Source organism: Anguilla rostrata, chromosome 17 (genome assembly GCF_018555375.3).
Source record: "Anguilla rostrata isolate EN2019 chromosome 17, ASM1855537v3, whole genome shotgun sequence".
In the NCBI taxonomy this organism is placed as follows: domain Eukaryota; kingdom Metazoa; phylum Chordata; class Actinopteri; order Anguilliformes; family Anguillidae; genus Anguilla; species Anguilla rostrata.
In genome coordinates, this window is record NC_057949.1 from 13,882,459 (window position 1) to 13,900,676 (window position 18,218).

An 18,218-nucleotide genomic window follows, 5' to 3' on the forward strand; every position below is an offset into this window, starting at 1 on the left:
CTATCAATAATGGAAATGATAGAAATAAAAGAAAAAACTTTTTTTTAACAAAACAAATGAGCAGGTTGAAATGAATCTGTGGTTATTCAATACGTTAAATAACACTGATCCAACAAGTCTGATCAGAAACTGCCTTGGCTGAGCTAAGAAAACCAAATTTAAAGGATATATAAAAATAAAATGCTCTAAAAAGATAAACTGATAAGACCATATGCTACTTCTCCTAGCACTGTAAGATAAATTAAATGTAACATAAAAGTGCAGATTCCAAAAGCATACTCTTCTTTCACCCAGCAGAGAGAGAGCACCACTGACGTGAAGACTTCTTTTAGATCAGTTCAATTCTTATAGGGTTTTTAATTGTCTTTAATACACAGCAATTATGTGGAGCTACTCCAGCACCTTCCTAAATACATTATTGTAATTTTTGCAGTTATTATTATGCGTGTGGATTCCGCACGTCTCAAACCCCACGAGGGCGTTGTCGGCGGTTCACGCGGTTCAGTTCCGCACCTGGCGTCGAGACGCTCGCCCTGATTTATGCACCGGCGCGGACGGCTAATGTGTAAACGGAACCCGAGGCCCGCCGCGCTGGGAAGGCAGTCCACGCTTCCGCCATCTGCCGTGGAAATTCCCCGGTCACGCAGCCCCCGTGCCCGCGCGCCGCCGCCGCCGCCGCGGAGGTGCGGAGAGGAACAGATGCCGAGGACGGACGGAGCCGCTCCGTTTAAAATTTTTTTTATTAAAATAGAAAACAAACCCGACCCGCACAGAGGCCACAGGGGAGAAAATCCAGGTTCAGAATGTTAAAGTCCTCCCCAGTACTTTGATCCAGTCACCTGGATTTGCTAAATTAGCACAATTCTTCAGTCAGGAGGTAGAACTGGTCAGTGAAAAATAAGCCGGCTGATTTCATGGGTGGAGGAAACACACGGCAGGACTTTTACTTTCTGACCCCTGGACTTTCCACCTCCGACTGAGGCCAGAGTAGGGAAGGGAACCGCCGTCCCTGGGTCTGAAGAGATTGGCGGAGTCGGTTTGCGCGTGGACCAAACGGCAAACTCTGAACGATGTGGGAGACGCAGGCGGGAACGATCTGGTATTTTCATAATAAAAGCACATTTCACCCTGGATTATGAGATGATGACGAGCAGTTCATTAAAAAGTACACGCACGGCACTGTTCAGACTCAGAAACAAGGGCCCAATAGGCTATATTCACTAGCCGCTGCTAGCCTAATGGATGCTCATCATAACCATAGATGCTAGCCTATGGCTGGGCTTCCTCATGGAAACTTCGGTCTCCTCGCGACACTCCTCCCCCTTCAGTCACGTGACGCGAGCCTCCACACCTGCGCCTCGCGCCGGCTGAAACTGCGTCACTCCGCCCACGGCCCTCCGCCGCGGGTTACGCAACAGGAAGCCGGGAGGCTCGGGGAGGAGCGGAGCCGCTCTTCGCTCTTTCCTCTTCGTGTTCTGCCTCTCACCCTTCATTACCTCCTGCTCGCATTAGAGAGCAAGTCAACACAGGGCAGAAAACTGCAGTTTCAGCGCCCCCTACGGGTTAACATTTTTAAACTAGGTTGCGCTGTTGGCTACACCTAATTCAGTGATGTCACAGCAGGTCTTTTTTTTTTTAATTGACAGCTGAGGCACATGACATGACATCATTGATTGGGTGTGGCCTGTAGTGCAATCAGGCTGAAAATTTTAGCCCGTAGAGAGCGGTGCAACAGCAGTTTTCTGTCCTGTGTTGACTTCAAGGACAGAGCAGGATTGGACCTCACAAGGAAACAAGCCTTAAAAACAGGATTTTTCTTCCAAAACTTCTAAACCCCATAGACAAAAGAATCAATAAATCCTTATGATAGTATCAGTCATTGACAATGCGAATCTGCAGGGCCTGGAATTCCAAATCCATTTCCAATTATTTCTGTAAATCTAGAGCTGGAGCACAATCCTCCCGACAAATTAACCAAGAAAAAAAAAGGAAAAATTTCTGATCAAAACAACACCATCTGTGCCCTCATCCCTTGCTCTGAATCCCCCACGTGGCACCTTTCTGTGCTGGTGTGAGCATGAGTGTGTGCATGTGTGTGTGTGAGAGAGTGAGAGAGAACCAAGCCACCTCCCAAAGACAATCTATAGTACTGTAATATAGTCGAAGGCTTTTTCACCGGTGAGGCTGTTCCCCTGATTCAACGTGAAGTTCATCCACAATTCTGCTGCCCTCAGACGCCATTAGCTCCAGGTGTTAGGGACACCTGAACCTTTGAACCACCCCTGAGCAGCCAATAAATAAAGCCATCCCTGGTACACACAAAAATGATGCATCTGTTGGTGCGTTTAGCAGGTGGCTGCGGCAAAAGTTGGCAAGGTATGAAAGAAGTGGATTATTTTTAGTTTTGACCTTTGACCTACGATCTGCTTATAGCAGACTTCACATACCCAATCACATTTAATTCACGTTGTTTTTGCCACGCTTGATCACATCGCAGCATAAAATTACCTTTAAGCAATACAGCAATAATTTTACCGCCCCCCCCCCCCCCTCCCCCAAACTGGCTCAGTTGAACTTGTTCCCCCATTCCCTCTGGAAAATGACTGCTAGAAAGCACTCTTTGGTCATCCTGTTTGCACATGATCCTCCGAAAAAGATGGAGATTGACCGAGTCATTGTTGATTCAATAGGAAAAACAGCATGAAGGATTCAGAAACTTGTTTGAATGTAGGCTAAACCAAAGATTGACCAAACATAGTTTGGCTCTGCCTACACACTCTTGTTTCCAGGCTTCATTCATGATAGTGACAATATGGATGCTTCTGGTGGGCCGAAGTGCTGCACAGTTGATCCTAGTTTATTGCAGTTTTTCTACATTGTTTACATAATTCCCTGAAACTATAACAATCCGTAAAAACGTAACGCTATAATCAACAAAATGTTTTCACCCCTCAAAGTTAGGCAATATTTTGCTTCCAAATCGTACGCACAAGCCATCGAATGAATGAACTTCAATGAATGAAGTTATGCACAGGATTGATAAATTAAAGATCATGATTTTTTTCATATCCGGTTCTCAAACATTCACTGAGAAAGAAAATGACATCACAGTATCAGGACCCAGAGGCCTGAATTCATGTTGCAGGAACACCCCTAGCAGCCATTTCAAAATACAGCTTCACTTCACAGCAAATCACAGGATGCGAAATAACAAGCGAGTACTTACTTGCCCACACTGGAAGTTCATCTGGTCTTCTTTCGGTTCCTCGCAAAAGGAACGGGGTATATTTGCTTCACCCTGACCCAACTCATATTTTCATCCCTTTTTTTCCCGGGATTCTGCCGCTTATTTAATTTGCCCTGAAGCTCTGATTGCCGATGGAATAATTAAAGCAACAAGTGCGGGCCCCGTGAAGATGAGTGTGCTCAAATCATTTTTGTTTTGCATTTCTGAACGGTGGCAGTTTCCATGTGAACACGAGAGATATTCTGTATGATAATTGCGCCTAATGACTCGATCATTATACATTTTTACCCTTTCCCGAAACACTTCACACAAATGAGAACCGTGTGAAGTGTTTTGGGAAAGGGTAAATCGAGGACTAAAATTGTTTAAAAACAAGGTAAATGTGCTCACTGTTCTGAAAAAACTGCTGTTTTCTTTTTTGCACATGAGCACACATTTGTGCTGTTTGTATTCATGGCACCAGTTCCAGTGCGAAAAATAAACAGATGAGAAAAATTGTAATAAAGCGAGCTTGTTTTGAAACACGGTGACCAACAACCTAATTTTCCAGGTCTTTTGGCTTCATTTATAGTTCCTATTAAGTACAGAAATTAGAATGCATTCATTTTCTTTGTGAGAAAGAGAGCGTGAATCAAAGTACACAGTATGTTTCATTTTTTAATTTGGCTTCACACAGAGTGAGAATTACACCCACATCTCGAAAATTACATTTTGGAGCAGCGTGTGGGTATTTTGGTTAGCTCTCATGGACAAGGACAGGTCCAAATCTAATTTCATAGAGATTTAATTTGAATTTTGGGACTAAAAAATTATGCTTTTTCATTACATTATAAATTAAAATCCAAGGATGCATTTATACTCTACAGAACATGATGGGAATTTTTTTGTAATAGTAATACAATTTGGAATTAAAATTTGACATTTTTATTAGGCCTATGTTGTGGAGGGGGGGGGGGGGGTGTTGTGTGGTCTCAGATATCTCATCAACTTGTGCACAAGAGGTCCTATGTTTTTATTCATTATAAATGCACTGTATAAAGCTAGATATCTGACAAAGAAACTGGTGAATGCACATAAGATTTAACTGTAGTAGTCCAATCTACTGCTACTTCTCAATATGACGGCCATACTGCTGTCCTGGGATATGCACACCACTTGTGACGGCGCAACTGTCGTTTCCTACAAACAAACCTTCTGCTAGGTCCTCTCTGCATCTGAACTGACCGTTCATGCACGTCTTACAATACAAAATATGCAGTTTTTAAGCACAAATTTCCAAAAATATTTATGTTTTTACTTAGAATGTATAACCTTACATTATATGACATACGTCTTCGTATAGCATACACAATATGGCACAAGTAGGCTTGCAATGGATCAAAACACAGACAAACACATTTGTTTTTCTGTCAAGCCTCTTCCTGACAATGTCTCTATAAGAGGCGCTATACTGACAACATTTAATTGAACTGAACGCATTGAAACCTGCTAATGCACCATTAGCACTGGATATCAAATAGTACCATGTCGAACACAGCACAGCACAAACACTTGTTAGCTCCCTTTGCCCAAGAACAAATACTAAATGGGTCATCACACGATGCTATCTATAGCATCTGCAATGCGTGAAATCCTCGGCATTGCACACCATGACTTGTTAACACGCAAACATGCGCGCGCGTGCACTAAACCTCCAGTAACGCTGTTCAAACACGTTTGCCTCAGGCGGAAATTAACCTCTGATGGTTCAGCTGAGCGCTAGCCCATAAGGCACGCCATGCCAAGCGCGGAGAGAGAGAGAAAAAACATTCCGCTAAACCCACACACATTATCTTTGCTGAGCCCCCAAACCACCGGAAACCATTCACTGGAATCAGTGCGATGCTGTATCTGTAACACCCTAAACCGATTTTTCACCGTTACCGTGAAAGGTAACTAACAATAGCTCTAGCATTGTAGGCATGGTGTTCGTGTTGCCATTTGTCCCTGGTGATTATTTTTTTGGTGACAGCCAGTGCAAGTAATTGGCTCAGGATTTTTTGTATTACCGACATTCTTCAAAAAGATTTTTCTACTACTTGTTTCTTAGCAAGTTCCTTAACATCTCGCCTGTCTTGAGTACATTTTGTATCCAATTATGAGACAGCTTTCTTAAAACCAGTTCACAAGTACAGTAAGGTGCATAACTGTATTTTTGCACTGATAATTAGCACTACTTAAGCAGAATAGTTCTGAAATTACTTCATATCAGCGCATAGCCTGCTTACACGCAAATCTTACTAAACCTTTTTCCGACAGAGCAGGATTTAGAAACAGGTCGTTTTTCACACGTTTACGCATTTGAAGCAGAAAACCTGTAATTTGTGAAGTCTATCCAGGCGATAACTTTGAGTCGCGGCCACTGACAGCCATAAAGCAGGGCAGGGGTTCCCATGAGGGGGGAAATGGCGGCTGGACGCTAGACGCGCTGACCTGTAGCAGAGCGACACGCTCCCTCTAAATCAGCCGGTTATGCAAGGGTGCTCCGGATAACGTGAAACAAGAAGAAGCAACCTTTCCTTTCTTATGACCGTGATGGAGAGGTTCGCAAGCTTCTGAAGGCCCTGCCCTGTAACATTGTTGTGGTTTGTGGGCGGCAGTGCAGTACAATGGGTAAAGAGTTGTGACCTAAAGGTCACAGGTTCGATTCTCCGGTTGGACACTGCTGTTGTACTCTTGAGCAAGGTACTTAACCTGCATTGCTTTAGTATATATCCAGCTGTATAAATGGGTGCAATGCTGTGTAAAAAAAAAAGTGTAATGTTTGAAAACTCTTAAAACTGTCTGTGGGACAGGATGCTGACCTCCCTATAGTGACACGATTTTGCACAATCTCTTCGCTGCGACCTGATTATCTTCTCCTTCTCCCTCTCCGTCTCTGACATGAAGACACACACTCATGACTACAAAAACACAAATGCTCGCAAAGAAAAACCTACAGTCGAAAATGTCATTCCATTGGGCGTTCTATGAGATGTATGTACAGTAGGCATTCTGTTTCTGTGCCCGTGAGGCGTTGAAATCCGCCCTCTGAAGTTCCTCTGACTCAGTCCTACAGCTGGCTCCAGACACGCAGGCCGAAGACAAAAGGTAGCATACGCCGTCTACCCAGAAGGCTGTGCAGTCAAAAACGTAAAAGTGCCGCCAGCTACTCTCTGGCGCCGCTCGACAAGAAAACCGCAGCGGTGTGTCAAAGCCAGTGCCGTGCCTTCAGACACCCGCTAAGGGACGTGAGGAGCTCTCCAACGCTTTTGGCGGGAGGCTTGTACGGGACCCCATCCCCCCCCCCCCCCCCCCCCCCCGTTTTAGACCCAACTCCTGGGCATGTGGGCACAGCCCAAGCTCCACAGAGACACTGTGGACAAGACAATGATCTTTGCCTGGCTCTACAATCTCTGTCTGAACCATTATAAAATGCATCAGTTGTCATTTCCTGTAAGATTTTATTTTTCTCCCCTACTTTATTAACTTTGAAATAGTTTTCATTTCTTGAGCAAAAATGTATCTGCTCCCTGGGCCCTCTCTCTTTCTCACTCACAAATGCAAAGGAGCGCACATAATACACTCTAGTTAAAATGTGTGTGCTGGCAGAAATTAACCCGGGATGGCCAATGGAACATGCAGCCATTTAGCTGGTAGACAAACAGTATATTATCGTACATTCGTTTGGACCACAGAGCCCATAAGCCATCTTAAAAGCGCACTGTAGCCAAGGCAATTCTGCTTCAAAGTCAGGTCACTAGCTCGTAGTTCAACCAGGAGGAATTTCTACCGCCTACTTTCTGTAGCCTACACCATGGACATTGTCTGCACATCTACCCACGCCAATGTATTTTCACTTTCTAGGGCTACTGGCTGTTTTCCTCCGTGCTGAATCAACTGGAACTAAAACAATTGGAGGTTAAGACTGTCAGGGGAAAGAGTATCAAGGATCTGTCTCTGTGATTGGTTGTCTATGTCGCATACAGTGGGAGACAGAAGACAATACTTGTACGAAACGCCAAACCGGTCAGAATTGTGTTCTTCAAATAAGCTGTTAATGCATTACATGTCAACACATTAACATAAATACATGTTGTTAAGTCATAAAGTACAAATTGTTAGTGTGATGCTACATACAAAGTACATGTTTGTTTTTTGATCAAATCTGGTCAAATTTCTTTTCTGGGTCTATCGGGTTGTGAAAACTATTTTGATGCATTACTGCCACCTACTGGACTGAACAGTGGTGAAAATGAGGGTGAGCTGAGATAAGATTTGTTGTCCACAACCTGGGTCATAAAATAAAATATTTTTGTCACTATTTCTTCATTATTTTGGTGCAAATAAGACAAGTAAAAATCCTTGCAAATTGAGTTTGTGGGTTTCAAAGGGTATGCAGTCACAGGCAGAAATGTAGTTTTTAACCTAAGGAGAATTTTGGGAACATTTGGCAGTGTTAAGCCATTTCATTTTCCTTTGTTTAATATATTAATTTGTCTATAGCACTTGTATTAACGATAGTAGTTTTTCCCAATAGGTATCCAGCAATGGTGTACTAGAGCAGGGTTTGGCTGCAGTTTGACTGATGTTGTTAAAAGGGATTTGAGTGGAGGACAGTCGCTTGGCAATTTCATAGAGCTCACTTATCCGTTTCCACTGGTGAAGCAGCTTAAATTACAAAATTTTGTTTCACATTGTAGCCTGTATCTGCATCTGAAACGTACACCAGCATGCACGAAAGTAACGTTACCCCAGGACCAGGATGAGAACTGTCCTTCATTTAAATCCCTTTAAACAGCATACAGGAAGCAACGACTCCCCCTTGTCGAATGAGCTACAGTTCAGTGCTTTGAAGGCCAGGCGGAAACTCGCCATAATCCAGCGAGAAAGCCTTTGCGATGGGCCGTATAGCAAGCAAGCAAGCAAGCAAGCAAACAAACAAACACTCAAACAGTTGATGTGATTCATAGCCCAAGAGGCATATACACAGGTAGAGCAGCACACAGTGCTGATGTAAGACTGCTAAAGTTAGCAAGATCACAGCTGTGTAGTGTAAACTCCACGGCCACTCACCAAAGACATCCAACTCGCCACAAATTCTCCTCTGATCACATCTCAATTTTGTGCCGATCCCCGTTAATTGTCCTCCCCCTCATCTGTTCCAGGACCCTTGGACACCTAGCAGGCTCAGTTCTTCGTATCCATAAATCATTGTATATTCAATCTCGTCCGTCTCCGTCGTGGGATTATTTTTCTAGTTTAAAACCACAATCTCACTCCAGGAATTTCCGCTAGGCGTATGTCACTTCCAGGTTTTCACCTCAATCAAGCTTTTGACTTGAGAGTGGCTAATAACTTGACAAAACCGAGTCCTGGAGGAATTATAAGCGTCCGTTTTCTTAAAGAAAATGCACGAAAGCCCATTAATACAGCATCTTCCACATATTATTTCACTGGGGATGCTAACCTGAAAGTTGTACTTAAAGCATGTTATAACCTCATAAAGTCAAGCCAACGTTAGGCCAGAAAGATTGCAAAGGATTGCTTCTGTTTGCATCGGAAGAGGCAGATTATATTTCTCTCTTTTTCAATAGCACAGTTGTGTTCACAGTTCCATTAGACTGGAGTGGGATTGCTAATTGTGGCCTGCAGGCTAGTACTGGCTGACTAATTTCGGCAAACTTCACTTGTTCAAACCATGCCTTTTGCCACGCCATTGTGGGTGTGGCTTAATAAAACACCAGTTTCACTGAATTTCTGCCTCTGCAGTTAGGATAATAATAATAATAAGAATAATAATAATAATAATAATAATAATAATAATAATAATAATAATAATAATCCTCCACATGAGTCCAGTATTGCAAATCCCTTCAATGCAATCTGAAAGCTGCACTTCACTTGATTCTTTTCAGAATTATTTAAGTATTAACTAATATAGCCTACTTAGTTTCCTGTTGGGTTACCATAAACATAGCCTATTTTATTCAGGCATGCTGTTGATCAAGCCCACCACCTAGCGGACAAGGTGAACCGTATCACGCTCGAGAAATCAACAGAGTAGCGACATTCTACAGTAATCAGGGCTGCCAGTTTTAAGCAAGTTCCCTCGCAATGAGTAAAAACAAAAATATCGTGTGTGTGAGCTGATGATAGATGTTTGACTTTAAAAGTAGGCTAGGTCCGGGGGATCTTGTGTCTGAAAGTCAACTAAATTAAATATGGCTTCCAGAATAACTTTAGGCAACAATGGTTTGATCTCATAACAGGTGGAGGCAGCAATAACAGCAAAAAGGTCAGCTATTACATTCAGAGCAAGTCATCCTGTATTTATAAGGCGTTTTTTTAAAAGTCGGGGTTAGTCAACCAAAAAAACTAAGGATTTGGCAAACCCGGGCCCCAGAAATTATACGTCGAATAATATGAATATGTAGCATTAATAAATCTTATTGTTTCTTTGATCAGAATTTGTGGTGGTCAAGGTGTTCAGTAGCTCATGTTGTTTTGGACTTCTGGCGTGGAAGTCAAATCGTTGATAGTTTCAACGGCAATTGGATAATTCAACTTTGGTGCGTGCGAAAGTGAAAATACATTATTCATGTAGGCTAGCCTATGATAGCCTATTCCTCCGGTGTTTATCCACGCCTTCAGGAACTTCGCGGAGAAACACTGTGCACAGCCGAGTGCATAATCTGTAAGCAAACTCCCCCAGACTGAGGCCAACGAATTGTATCCACTTCCATAACTGCCAGTATGCGCCATACAGCAATACAGCTCCGTGCCGTTCTGGGTCCGTGAACTCCCGGGGATATATTATGAACTTTCTGGGCTAAGGCAAGAGAGCGATGTGAATAATCGTCAACAGGTGAGATAGTTTCAGTTTCTTCATGGATTTATTGAAACTTCTATGGAGTAGCTGAATTCATCATTGCAACCATGGAATATCTACAATAGGCTATGCGTAAATTAACAATTGGCTTATATTCAGCGGAACAAAACTGGCATACATTCTATATTAAACTTAAGTCAATATCAGCCTAATCTTGTCAATGCTTATGAAAGACAATCCATTCCCATGCCACACATGCGGTTTTTTTAAATTCTTATTTAAAACTCAATGCACTCCACCCTTTCGGCTGTATTTTGACACAATTGCGCAATTGAGAAAATGGGGTGATTTGTAGCCTAGGCCTACTTTCTAAAGCGCAGGTGGGTCAAATGTGGCCGTGAGGACGTTGTTTGCCCACAATCTATGTGAGTTCATTTTACGCTGGAAATTATACTGATTGTGGTGCAGACTATTGGTCCAGGCAATTTTTGTCCCAGCATGTTTCCATTTGTAAAATAATTTTGCTGAATGTTGGTGGAAGTTTTCTTGGCCATGTAAGCAAGCATTTCTGCTTTTCCTATTTATTGAATGCAGGTCTGTCCTTAGGATATATTTATTATTATAGCCACTATTCTCTGTCTCACCCTAGGGAAGTCATACAGAATTTACTTGCAATGTGAAGAGTAGTGCTAATTTGACTGACGTTAGAAAATTAAGGAAGATATAAAATGTGTTTGGAAATTTAGAAACCCTAGCATTTAGAATAGCATTGATTGTACATGTGCCACAAAAGATTAATGTTTCTGTATAAAGGCTTCTGTCGTGCATGATAAACAGTTGAATGCATGTTGAACACTTGTGTGCATCTTTCCTTTTTTGGTGCAAAGCTGTGAAAAGTGAAGGCCTGTGTTAGGTAAAGAGCTAGACTGGGCACCACTCCAATGTAGTCACTTGATTCAGTGAGTTCGGGAACTTTGGAGGAGAGTTGCTCACTTGTGAAATGGGCTTTAATTCTTAAAGCAGCTTTCACAAGATGGTATTTATTAAGGTTGTATATTAAGGTTTCCTTTTTCTTTGCTGAACACAATATCTCAAATGGACCTTTAATGTTTTCGGTCATGAGCGGTCTATTTTCAATTTTAGGCAAGACTGGAGTTTCCAGATTATCATAGCGGTCGTAAGAAGATGAAATGTGAAGAGCTTATGGATCAAGTAATGTGCATATGTCCGATTATATATGCATAGGCCAGTTTTTGGTTTTTTTTTGCAAAGTTGTTCATATTATAACTTCAGTATAAAGGTTTGTTTAAACTTTTGCTAACTAGACAAAGCTGTGACCGTCTAAATATTGTGAATTTCGCGATCTCTCTCGCTAATCCTGCCATTCTGTAATTGCTAGCTGAAAAGAGTGCTCTTGTTGGGGATACACCCAATTTTTATTTATTTTTATTTTTAAACATAACCTTAGTGGCCTTATCATCAGAATGGAGTTGGCCACCTGTTCTATTACAGGACAAGCTGCTTGTCATCCACACCGTTTCACTGTAGATAGCCTATTACACTGATGCTAAATCTAACACTGCAGCGGATGGCGCCGAGTGGACCCTCACAACATTCAGACCCGCAGATTCTCATTGCAGCAGCCGGAATCGAAACCGTTAACTTTCCAGAGAACATTATGCTACGATTAGTGGGCCGCGGATTAATCCTATTAAAGAATTATGACATTCCAGACTTTTCAGATGACGGCTGCTCAAGGCTAACGTGCACAGCTGAAATTTTTAGACAGTGTCCTTTTCGTCAGATGGTGGCTATCTGTCTGGCACCTGCCGTAGTGGCCAGCATTCTGAATAGTTTCATAGTCCATTGTCTGATGAAGGGCTTTTAATATGACACAGCTCCTGGCTTACTGAAAGGTTAGCTACTTCACATCACAGTCTATGCTTCACATCTCCCAAGTTGGCAGTAAATTTAGAGCCTGAATAGACCAAGGCCAAAATCACAATTATAATACTGAAATAAGAAAATACTGTATGGAGAAGTTAATGTACCAGACATGCATATTTAAAATGACAATTTCAAACTAATAATATAATAATGCTGTATGGAGAGATGTGGGTTGGACTTCACAATGCTGGATAAATGTGTAAAGGCTGTGTTGTAGTTGCAATAATGGGAACTGCCCCCATCACCCAGAAACAGGACAAAATAAAAATAAGACTGAAATAAAGCTCTCAATTGTTCTTTCAATATGTCTTACTTTGCAAAAATTGAGTTCTATAGCCACAAGAATGGATATCTGCTTTGCACATGATGCTTTCATTTTGTCAAACAGTGGATAAGCTTATACCTATTTTGTGTCAATTCTTTTGTCATTCTGTACCCTTTGTAACATTACTCTCAATACAAATACAAAGCTCTCTTTTAATTACACTGTTTCATTTTTTCTTTTTTGGGGGAAAGGTGAACTTTTCTCTCAATTCTTAAGGTCACCGTTGCTTAAATTAATTTGATGTCTTTTCCAGACCTCTTGGTTGAAGAGATGCAAAAATGTTTTTGGCTTTCAAAAGGTATGAAGGTATTGAGCATTGTATTTACTCTGATCAGATTTGGGTTGAATACAGTTGATTTTATGGGGTTTAAAAAAAAAAAAAAATTCCAATGTTAATGTATGCTTTATAGTTTGGGCTGTATAGACCCGTCCCAGCCTTTAGACTTTGATGAAGGGCTTTTAAATATTCATCTAAAATATCCAATGACCTGCTGGCTTTACATTGGCTGGAAGAAGAGGGGCGTATTCTCATTTTCACCTGTGCCGCGTCGTTCAGCTGGCCAAACCCATGCCAGTTACTCTGTGCCCGGCAGAAGGGGGGATTTCTCACAGGAAGTTGTTTGATTTAACAGGCTTGGCGGAGTGACAGCGGCTCTATTGCAGGCCTCTCTGGGGCGCCGCGCTGGGCTTGGCTAAACAGTAACTCGGCGGCGCAGAGGTCGGGTGGGCGCGGCCCTGTTTGTTTTCAGCGAAACTTCACCGCGAGGAGGCCGCGCGACCAGGGGCTCCGACTCAAACGCCGAACCCGCTCGGAACCCCGCGCTCCGAAAAACGGTAAGGGGCTGTTTTGGTTCTCGCCGAGCGTCTGATTCGTCTGTATTTTTTTATGCCAAATGGATGCGGGCCCCACAGCTGTTCAAGCTGCCCTGCATAGAATGGGTTGAAAAGGTTGGGCCTTTTCCTGTAATACACACTGTGTGATAGTTTATGGTACTGTTTTTCAGAGTACAGCAGGAAGCGATTTTTGGTAATATGGGAACCAGTCATGTCCCACCGTGGAGTCCAAATGATCTGCTGTTTATTTCTTTGTGCTAAATCACTCACACATTGGAGTAAACTTCTAAGTTTAAATTTTAAAGAAGACAACAACAACAGAAGAGATTTTTTTTACGACTCTCAGTCTGATAAGTACAGAACGTGTCCAGGAAACAGAGGTGGCATTGTTCCAGAAACGTTTTGGGGTTTTAACTTTACCGACATCCAGCCAGGCTGTGTACGCTGTACAGGTGTGCCTCGGCAAACATGTCCATGTGCCAGAGATTAATTGCAGCACTCATTCTCGCGCTGAAACCTTTGATCGATAGCATTGAAAATGGCTTTTTTTGTTCCCTGTTTGCTGTGACCGTAGTTAGCCTAGTCTACTCATAAGGCAGACTGGGCCATGATGTGGCAGCACTCTTTCTCACAAAACTCACTTACAGGAAGAGACGGAACTACTTTTTTCAGATGAGTGCAGGCCCGTAGGTGTACAGATCCCCACTCGCTGTTCCGTGCCCTGGGCTTCCGAAAGCGCCTGTCGCCGTGGGAGCAGGCGTCGGCATGGAGACCGTGGTGATCGTGGCGATCGGGGTGCTGGCCACCATCTTCCTGGCGTCCTTCATCGCCCTGGTGGTGGTCTGCTGCCACCGATACTGCCATCCTGCACACCTGCTGCAGTCTGAAAGCAAGTCAGTATCCAATCGCGGGAGGGGAGCGGAGCTGGGGAAAAGGGGGGAGGGGGGTGAAAGTAGCAGAACAGCATCACCTGGATTTAGTCAGCATTCTTCCCAAAAATCTGATTTACAGTTAAATGCTTTCTTTTAACTCTGTGGTGGCATGTGTGTGTGTGTGTGAGAGAGAGAGAGATGCATATGAGACAGGGTGTGGTCAGAGCTTTGTGGAAGTAGAGAGGGTTTGGTCGGTTCTGAATTCAAATCTAGAGCGTACGTTCAGACTGCGGTCTCGTTCTGCGATGTCCCATCCCTCCTCAGACCCAATGTCGATCTGATCGGCGCCATGGAAACGCAGAGCGAGGCCTCGGAGGTGGAGCTGGACAACGTGGTCATCACCAACCCCCACATCGAGGCCATCCTGGAGAACGAGGAGTGGATCGAGGACGCCTCGTATGTTTCTTACTGTCATAGTCATCTTCTTCATCCTAATCTTCACTATATGATCAGTGTCATCATCGTATTCATAATCATCCGTACCCTCATAACCTTAATCACTATATAATGAGCAGCATCAAAGCTGCTACCAAAAACTCACATTAATGTTATTACTTAAGGATTTATTGGCCTTCTTCACTTAGTCAAATCTACATTAACAAGCGTGCAGTTATACTTGTTTTGGTTGTTGTAAAACGTTTGCATTCATAAATGTTCTTATCATTTCTTCCTCTTCTTACAGTGGTTTAGTGTCACATTGCATCTCCATCTTAAAGGTAACAGTTGCCCCCCCTGCTTAACACAGGCTTAAGAACTTTGAAGAGTGGAACTTTATCCTCTTAGATTGGCCCATATCTGTACCTCTCCCGCAGATTTGCCATACCCTGACCGAGAAGCTCGTAGCCATGACGATGGGTTCGGGGGCAAAGGTCAAGGCCCCCGCCAGCCTCAGTGACATCATCACCGTGGCCAAACGCATCAGCCCCAGGTGTGTCTGCAATTAGTAAGATTAATAATAAACGGAAACACACGAGCTCATTGCCAGCTGGATCAGTTCTGCACTGTTTAGTTCTTTAAATACGATGCTGTGCTGTGGGTCTGCCTCTCTGAACTGTTTAGGCCTTTAATTCAGACTCTGTGTCCCGTGTCTCTGCAGGGTGGACGATGTTGTGAGATCGATGTACCCGCCTCTGGACCCAGTACTCCTCGATGCCAGGCAAGACGGTTATTTTAAGCTATCAGAGGACTCTAGCTCTGCTTGCAGGATAGCCGTACCCTGCTGATGTGTGAACATGCACAATTGCACAGTGATACATTTATCACTAAGACAGCATGCTGAAGAGGGTGGCAACATGATTTTACCAACAGTTGAGAATTCTCTATTTTCTTATTTGTAAAATAATACAAATGAAATTCTTACTATTATTAGTAGCAGTAGTATGATGAGTATTGTTGTTGTTGTTATTATTATTATTTTGAGAAATTAATAATATAGAATACATTTTATGTTATACATTAGGAATGAATATGCATAACAAAAGATTATATTGTCTGTTATTCATGGGCATGTGATTGAATTTTGTCCCTGCAGGGCCACCGCCCTCCTGCTGTCAGTCAGCCACCTGGTCCTGGTGACCCGTAATGCCTGTCACATGGCCGGCAGCACCGACTGGATCGACATGTCGCTGCACGCCGCCCAGGACCACATGGTGGCGCTGCGGGAGGCGGCGCTGGCGTCCGAGCCCGACCACGCCCCTCCTGCGCCTGAGGTCGTCCAGAGGGAGCAGGCCATCTAGGCCTCCTCTGAACAGGGCCTAGACCTGCTGCGAACGTCTCCTGGATCTCCTCTGAACAGTATCTGTATCTGCTCCGGAGAGGGTATAGATCCGCCAACGGCACCTAGATCTGCTCTGAAAAAACAGTCCTGCAAGGCTTCAGGAGCACTCACACACACACTGTACATACACACTCCAGCTATACCCAGGGATGGCCAATAACACAGCAAAATACACCATGTCTTTCAGTTAAAAAATAAATACCTCCCAAGTAATGAATCTATAAACAACTATTAAAATGGTGGAGGCAATGGCTGCTTCATAGGTGGCTCAGAGGAGTAAACCAAAACAAAGAGGCAAACAACTTGTGTTACATACATGTAAATGCATATTATTTTAACACGCGTATCACGTACTGTCCATCCCTGGCTACAGCCTTAATTCTGACAGACGAAAAACGATGAAAACTCTAAAACTTCAACCATAGAAATACTACTTTAAAACCCCCAGAATGCACCTCGGAAGGGGGGGGCGGGATTCTTGACCCCTCCAATTGCATGAGAAAGGAACCTTGCTCCTCTGGAAGATTTGAAATCCTACATTTCATGCCTTGAACCGCCTGAGCAGTCAGGAAACACAGGTGTGTCCAATTAACAGGGGAAATCGCACCAAACGCCAAATCGGTTCCTGCTAATGCTTAGTCAGCCCTTATGCAACTGCCAAAATAACTGCTCTTTCTCAGCTCTTACTGTTGCCAGTGGAACTGCAAACCTGGATGCCAGACCGATATTTTCACACTGCAGGAATCCATCCCACAGGGACTTAAGTATCTTTTTGAGCCAAAAATTGTACCGATAGATTAAAGCACAAAAACGCCACTGTGTTAAAGGAAGTCTGCGCATTGATGGGTTCCAGTTTGACTAAACCTCTCTGACATCAAACAGTGGGGCATTTACACACTCGGTGGGAACTTTCAGGCATTTCACTGAAATCCTTTATGAAGGATCAGTCCTTAATCCATACACAGTGCCTTTTCTGATCATGGGAATGGACTACATTCACAGGGGTCCTGCCTCTTAAAACAATGACATATATGTGCAAACTGCCCTCATGGAAATTATATATACTGCAGTATATTGTTACTATTCTAGCTTCTTGAGAAAATAATATTGTATTTAACAGCAGTTTCCTAATACAGCAACAATGATTTTTATATTTGCCGATATATTGTCATGTGGTGCAATGTATTGATAATATACTGTACTTGTTCCACTGTTTCCGTAAAGGTCACCCATGTGCAGAAGTGCAGTAAACAGGTTGTTGTCTCATATCAAAAAGAAAGAGGAAAAACAATGCGGGGATCTGAGAGAGCTCTTATGTAGATACTATTGGTGTGGGAACGTGCTTCTCTTAGCACTGTGGGCTAGGAGTGACCCGTAGGCTAATCTCGCCGTAATCCCCAGTCAACACACTGTTGAGGAATGCACCCGCCCCCCCCGGTTCAGACCAGGGCGGGACCGTGACCGCACGGTCGGCAGAAAGCAGGAAGGATTTGCGCCTGGTTTTCGGGAGAGGGGTGGGGGCCGGTTTAAGTCACCCCAGCATAGGACCAGTGTCTCTGGGCCTGTTTATCAGTTTACAGCATCTCAAGGCATCGGACATGTGATAAAAAGAACACAGTGCATCCTGCCGATTAGCTTAGCAAGTGAACAGCAGCGACTATGTACAGTAAACCACGCTTCAGTGATAAATGTATGTGCTGTAGGATTTACGTGTCATAAAATTCAGACATAGAGCAACACTGGAGTTCTAAAATTTTGAATGTCGGTGACACTGGGTGTTCAAGGGCACCAGCTGATTCTGTGTCATTTTGGTTGTTTTTTCCAGCTGTGATTTAAACAGAATTCCACAGCAGAAAAGAGATTGTGTTTCCACAGACATACAGAGCTCTACTCAAGCAATAGTCATGACACACATCCAGAAAAATGGTTTTAATTTTCCTAGTGCTTACAACCAATGTGTCGAGCCTTTGTACTCTTTACTGTTTACCATGTGACTGGTGTTCTGTTTTGTGTTCTTTCACTCAGTTGATATGAAATCACTAAATTAGTTTCTGTAAAATACACTTACTGTATGGGTTTGTTACTTTTTTAAAGTTTTTTTTCCCTCAGATTCTTTTTTATAATATAGCCATACATTTCACTTTCAGTCTTTTCAAATGAAAAGCACAAATTAATGTAAAAAAAAAAAGAACCAATTTAAAGTCATAAACAAATGTTAAAAGCTTGAACACGCATGTACTGTGCTTTTTTATGACGGTCTGGGTCTACGGCTATACGGTTTACCTTTTTTTAAATGGTAAAGTTAT

The 18,218-nt window shown here is 43.1% G+C and overlaps 1 protein-coding gene and 1 long non-coding RNA gene across 4 annotated transcripts in view; one reads left to right on the forward strand and one right to left on the reverse strand.

Annotated features, from left to right (window-relative positions):
- LOC135243477 (uncharacterized) overlaps positions 1–8,978 on the reverse strand; it is a 116,825-nt gene extending 107,847 nt beyond the window's left edge. The window contains exon 1 of the long non-coding RNA XR_010326648.1: positions 8,342–8,978. This is a non-coding gene — a long non-coding RNA (uncharacterized LOC135243477). The remainder of the gene's footprint in view (positions 1–8,341) is intronic.
- A 920-nt stretch (positions 8,979–9,898) lies between these two features.
- LOC135243209 (transmembrane protein 98-like) lies at positions 9,899–18,140 on the forward strand. Of its 3 annotated transcripts, none has more exons than XM_064314858.1 (8): positions 9,899–10,133; positions 13,002–13,203; positions 13,851–14,096; positions 14,400–14,531; positions 14,818–14,851; positions 14,948–15,063; positions 15,232–15,291; positions 15,667–18,140. In XM_064314858.1, exons 3-8 carry the CDS (start codon positions 13,969–13,971, stop codon positions 15,869–15,871), a joined length of 675 nt encoding a protein of 224 aa, XP_064170928.1. In that variant the 5' UTR covers positions 9,899–10,133; positions 13,002–13,203; positions 13,851–13,968; the 3' UTR covers positions 15,872–18,140. The 3 variants fall into 3 exon arrangements, with proteins under 3 accessions (XP_064170928.1, XP_064170926.1, XP_064170927.1); XM_064314856.1 differs by having other exon boundaries at positions 9,901–10,133; positions 13,876–14,096; XM_064314857.1 differs by lacking the exon at positions 9,899–10,133 and adding an exon at positions 10,166–10,651 and having other exon boundaries at positions 13,876–14,096.
- The last annotated feature ends 78 nt before the right edge of the window (positions 18,141–18,218 follow it).